At 38.5% G+C, this 6,000-nt stretch overlaps 1 protein-coding gene across 2 annotated transcripts in view; it reads left to right on the forward strand.

Moving 5' to 3' along the window:
* The window catches only part of GREB1 (growth regulating estrogen receptor binding 1), a 103,698-nt gene that overhangs the window by 17,805 nt on the left and 79,893 nt on the right, over positions 1-6,000 (forward strand). For both annotated transcript variants that reach the window (XM_042446658.1, XM_042446657.1), the window contains exon 3: positions 2,356-2,484. In XM_042446658.1, the coding sequence (XP_042302592.1) occupies positions 2,356-2,484 (129 nt within the window). The remainder of the gene's footprint in view (positions 1-2,355; positions 2,485-6,000) is intronic.

Here is a 6,000-nt window from a genome sequence, read left to right on the forward strand (position 1 = left end):
TGAGCAATTGGTAAGTCAATAGTTAACCTGAGTCCCTTTGAGTTGATGGGTTTACACTATTTGGGTTTACCTATTGTTTGTGGCTGTTCTTCTCTGCATTTTCACTTTAATTACCCCTTAAGCTGATGCTGCACCATGGAAATTAATGTGATTTGACACCGCTTTAACTGCCATGGCTCCATCCTATGGAATCCTGAGATTTGTAGTTTCTATTGTGGCATCAAAGCTCTCCAACAGAGAAGGTGAATATCTCACAAATCTACAAAGCCCCAAAATTCCATAGCATTGACCCATGGCAATTAAAGTGGTGTCAAACTGCATTAATTTCTGTAGTGTAGATGTATCCTTAGTGCTTTAGCAGCAGTCTAGGGGCAAAAGCATGGCATCCTGTCACCATGTAATAAATAAAAGGACAGCCTTGCTGCACAAGAATAGTTTGTTCACTGATTCTTTCACTTTAAAAAAATTGCAAAATGTGCCTGGCCATGACAAAGAAAAAAGACCATATTTTTAAAATAACAACAATAATGGGAAATGTCCACAAAATATGAGAGCATTGCCATGCTGAATAAAATAAAATGTCTGTATTCTTGTGAGTTCCCACCTGCAGTGTACTTTGTAACAACAACAATTAAAGAATGACATGATCATTGGTTTCAATGAGAGAACTCAAAGTATATTTAGCTATTTTCTTTTATATATGGTTTGATCATATTAAGCATATCTAAAATTCTGTATCTCTTGACCCTTGATGGACCATGCTAACGGTGTCAGTGGTTAGCAGACGTGAACAGAAGCCAATTCTTATCATTTTTAAAGTGTGTGCTTTTTCTTTGTGGCCCCCAAGACAGTATTTATGGTCAAAACATTGCCCTCTGAGGCTATTTTCATCTATATTTATTTTCCAATTAGGGATGGTGGAGCAAGGGTTTCTACAAGGATGGTCCGCAGTTCCCACTGCTGTTGTATAGGAATGACTTAGCTGTCTTTCCCAGCACAGCTTGTAAAAATGACTTGTAAAAGGTGATTCCAGTGATAGAGTTGGATCAGAGAGTATCCCCAGATGGTTCCCCTGCTCCTTCAGGGGAAGTATGATCCTGTCCACAACAGGACGCTGATCCCACATACCCACAAAGCTTCTGTACTGTCAGGATTTAGGCATGCGCTTGACAACCCTCATCCAAATACAGGTCCAAGATGTGTAGAGCCTCCCCTGCTTCAGGAATTCCAGAGAAACAGAATTTGGTTTCAGGTCTCCTCATGGTCACTCCCTGCAAGCTCCACAGAGATAAGTAGCTTTAGGGACAAAATAGTACCCTTTGGTACCCCACAGCATAAACATGATGGGACCAACAAGCACTATCCAGTTCTGCATTCCAGAAGTGATGAAAAACAGTGCCTCTTGAATTCATCTTATGAAGTTGATCCTGAAAAATACCATGGTAGGTAGTGCTCAGCCTAAATACACTCAAGGCACTAGTTTTCGTCTGACCTTGGAAGATAAGCCGGGTCAGTCCTGGTTAGTACTTGAATCAGAAACCACCAATGAATACCAGGTGCTCTAGGCTCTGTTTCAGAGGAAGGAACTGACAAAACCACCTAAGTATTCCTTGCTAAGACAACTATGAAGTTCATGGGGTCACCATAAGTCAACAGGTGACTTGAAGGCACACATACAGATAGTAATGCTCTGAAAGGTTACATCTTTGGACTACTACTTCCAGAAACCATCAGCCATCATGACCAGTGGATTCTGAGAATTGTAGTCAAAATAAATCTTACAAGTTCTGTTCAAAAGCCAGAGGGTGGTGGTCCAATAAGACAAAGATATTTAGTAATCTCCCATCTCTTTCCCTGTTAACAGAGAGGCTGATTTAGTCACCAGATGTGATATGAATTCAGACTGGAACTGATTTAGCTAACTCCCAAAATAGCTACAGGATTCAACAGCATTGAGCCATGGCAGTTCAAGTGTCAAACTGGATTATTTCTGCAGTGTGGCTGCAGCCCAAGTTACGATTTTAGTTCGTTTGTGGCAAAAAAAGTTAGTCAAATATTACTTCTAATTTCTAACTCTGAAAGTAAGTAAGTACTTGTCCAGGGTAGGGTGGATTGCTATGGTGGATTGCTGTTTTATAATAACATCCCAAGATTTGCCTATACTCTTGTACTAATAGGGAGACAAAGAGGGTCCTGTTGAAACCTGTGGGATTCATCCAACTTCATTGGGTGTAGTCCCTCAGTTAACCAGCAGCTGAAACATTAAAGAGTTGTCACTGATAAAGGCCAAACCTTTGCGCTAACCCGAATTTGATCTGACCTTGGAGGTAATTGTGCACCCATGATACCTTTTAGCAGGCAATAGAGCTGATAATGAAGAAGAGGAGGAGGAAGAAGAGGAAGAGGAGGAGGGTTCAGAATCAAATAGCCCCCCTGTCACTTATCAGATGAAACCACCTCCTGAAGGCTGTTGTACTACTGATGGTAAGAAATTCACTCAGTAGCAGTTGGCCTGGGGTAGCAAGAATGGCAAGAATTGCAAGCATACATAGGAGACACTGCTCCTTTGTATATATATCACAGATGTTCGCTTTTAACTGATGTATGTTTTTAATTCATGTTGTGTGTTGCATGTTGTATGTTAATTTGTTGTTCCCTGCCTTGATCCAGGGGGAGCGGTGGGAAGAATAATAATAATAGTAATAATTGATGATGTATTTGTTTGTTCAGCACAAAATGGAACCCAAAGGGTGCAGTTCAGCAAAGTTTAGACCTGATTAAGTCCCATTCAAATTGAGTTTTAAATTAATCAACATCAAGACCTTTTTACATTTTCAGAGAGATTTAGGCCTGGTTTGAGGCTCAACTGAGGTGGTAATCTGTGTCTGTTTCAACTGTGGGATAAATCACTTTAGACTATACAGTAAGTGTGGGCTCAGCACATGAAAAAACCCCAACAAATTACCTAGAAAAGTAGATGTCAGGCTAACTGGTTCCAGCTTATTCTTTGACTTGACATGCCACATTTCTCTTTGGAGGGAATTTGTTTATTTAACTTTTTAAAGGGAATTTGGAGTCTTTCCTACTTTTGAACTTGCATAAATAATTTATATGCCATCATTCAATATATCTGGGTATCATTCAAAATGTGAGGACCATTCATTGCTGTAAACCCTCATCCATAATCTGAGTTGGTACTACACAGAGACAGAGCCTGGAAAAGTAACTTTTGAACTAGTCGCCCCAGAATCTCTCAGCCATCATGGCCACTGGGGATTCTGAGCATTGTAGTCTGGAGAGAGTAATTCCTTTCAACTCCAAATCCCCTTCAAGTCCAAAAAGTAATTTTTCCAACTTCTGTGCAGAGACACATTTACCTCTTCATTTATAACGTCATCACAATTAATACTAACTTGATTCTGTGGTATTATGTATTATGTTATTAATATTAGTTATAAGTAATATTATCCAAAAAGTATTAACTTATTAGATGTTTTGGTGTACTACAACTGGTAGCGGCTGTTTTTTATTTTAATTAATATCTTTTCTAATAAAGTTATTGAAAACAATTAAAATGGCTTTGCATTTTAAAACAGTTTTAAAATCAAATCATTTCAAAAATGACTTTTGGATCACTGGTGAACTTGTTAATCAGCTACCAGAATTATTACATACCACTTGGTTTTACAGTTCGAAAAATTGGTTATTTCACACTATGAACAATTTGGAAAGAAGAAAACTATGGCACACATTTTGTTTTTGATGGTCCGTGAAAGATGTAAAAGTAAAAAATGAGGCATTTTAAATGGTAAGCCTATTTTAAAATGATCCACTGCTTGCCTTAGTATGAATGGAAGGGTGGTTTTTAGAAATACTGCAGTTTGACACAGCTTTAACTGCCATGGTTCAATGCTATGAATCCTGGGATCCGTAGTTTTGTGAGATATTTAGCCTTCTCCATCAGAGAGCCACAATAAATGAAAAATTCCAGAATTCCATAGCAATATGGTGGTTAAAGCAGTGTCAAACTGCATTATTTCTGCAGTGTGGATGCAGCCTTGGAAATTAATTAGAAGTAACTTGGCATTGCATCATGGATCCTGGACCAAGCAGAGGGGGCTCCTCACTCTGAAATAGTAAGGGAAGGCCGCCTTGCTCCATCCATGCTTTAAGGGGATGCCATTCTCAGACAAGCTATTCTAAGTGAAGTGCTGTCTTGACCAAGCATTGTATTGTTTATATGGTATCTATACTAGGATTTCTTTTTAGTGGATGCATTTCAGAGCATGCTTGTACCAGCTCATTTTTGTGCTTAGTGATACTTAAAAGAGTATGCAGAGCGGTTGGGGCCTCCACCTTATTCTCGTGTCTCGCCACTTATTGTCTCTCATTATTGCTCCATTTCCTGGTGCCTCCATGTGAAATTTAGGACCTCATTAATGGGATACTAACCTTCCTGTGATGTCCCTGGCTTATGTTTGGACAAATGTCTCCCAGTGTCCCTCAGCCTTGCCATTGTCCTGTCCATCTGCTTTCAGGAACAATAGCTCCCCCTCTCCCACCAAACAGTTTTAAAAGCTGAATTTGCTCGCCTCCTGTCAGTTAATGTTTTGAGCAATGCATTGACATATATAACAGGGAGTTTCCTCAGAGACCAAGTACTGAAGTCTTAAAAACAACACAGAATCAAAAGACTTTAAAGCTTTCAAAGTGTATTTTCCTATTCACATTTAGATGATTAGACTCCCCCACCCTGTTTAACTTTTCCCCATCCACATATTGATCACATTTTTAGTACTAGGCCATTTAAAAACAAAAACAAAATGCAGGTATAAATATTTACTATTAGTTAATTAATTTCTTCTGTTTATGCTAGGACATAAAATATAATGAAATGTTTCTTAACTTCCCAGACAACTTACAGTCTGTATAGTACTATCAGTCCCTGTACCATGTGAATCTTTACTCACCAAATCAAATTAACCTAGGCATGTGTACTGATGAGTGGGGGCAATCGTTCCTATTTCAGTAGTTTTGGTGTTATTTTTCCTTGTGGATAGATATTAGAACAGGGGTGGAAATTACGTAGTTCTCCAAATGTTGTTGGACTCTAACTCCCAGCAGCCTTAGACAGCAGAGCTAACATTGAGGAATGATGACAGTTGCATTCCAATAATGTTGGGAGTGCTGCATGATTTCTACCCTGAAGTAGAGTGAAGCCTTTTATTAAATTATCTGGAGTGTTGTGATTTTTAAAACAAACCAACAAGCCTACATACATACAGTATTATATCATCATTATCATTATCATCATCTACAATAATTAACATTATATATCAATTATCATATCCTATAAATATATTATTATATTCAGCAGAGAGAAAAAAAATCAATGCCTCTGAGAAAAGAAAACAACTGTGGTTCCAGTGGTGAACCATTTGGAGCATTTCCAAAGCAACAAATAAAAAATCTGAAGAAAATTGCCACAGATAGGATCAGAATAGCACAATTACAAAACAAATGACACCACTTGGAACATGGCACATTATCAGGTGATACCTCAGTGATTCCTGGGTTCCTGGATAGAATCTCAATCATTGGTAGTTCAAAAACTCTAGCCAGTAACATCTGGTAGATTGTAGAACTGAGATAATGCAAAAATAGTCTATTAAACTAAACATATGTAGGGTTGCCATAAGTCAGGCCCTCCAAACCGGGACAAATGTAGGACAAATGTAGGACAATTTTTCCCCCAGATGTAGGACACATTTTTTAAAAATGGAGGACACGCGAAAAAATTGATTTTTTTTTAAAAAAAATGTTGATCTAAATGCCTGTTTCTTAGGCATGATCAAAATGGAGGACATTTGGGCATTATTTCTAGACAGATGTCAGAAATAGACTTCCCTTTCTGGCAAAACACCCCCAACCTCCATTCCAAAACTCACACAACAGCACGTTTGGGCATTGAACATGGCTTTACTTAACATGGCAATCTCT

The sequence above is a fragment of the Sceloporus undulatus genome, chromosome 1 (genome assembly GCF_019175285.1).
Source record: "Sceloporus undulatus isolate JIND9_A2432 ecotype Alabama chromosome 1, SceUnd_v1.1, whole genome shotgun sequence".
NCBI classification, from domain to species: Eukaryota; Metazoa; Chordata; class Lepidosauria; order Squamata; family Phrynosomatidae; genus Sceloporus; species Sceloporus undulatus.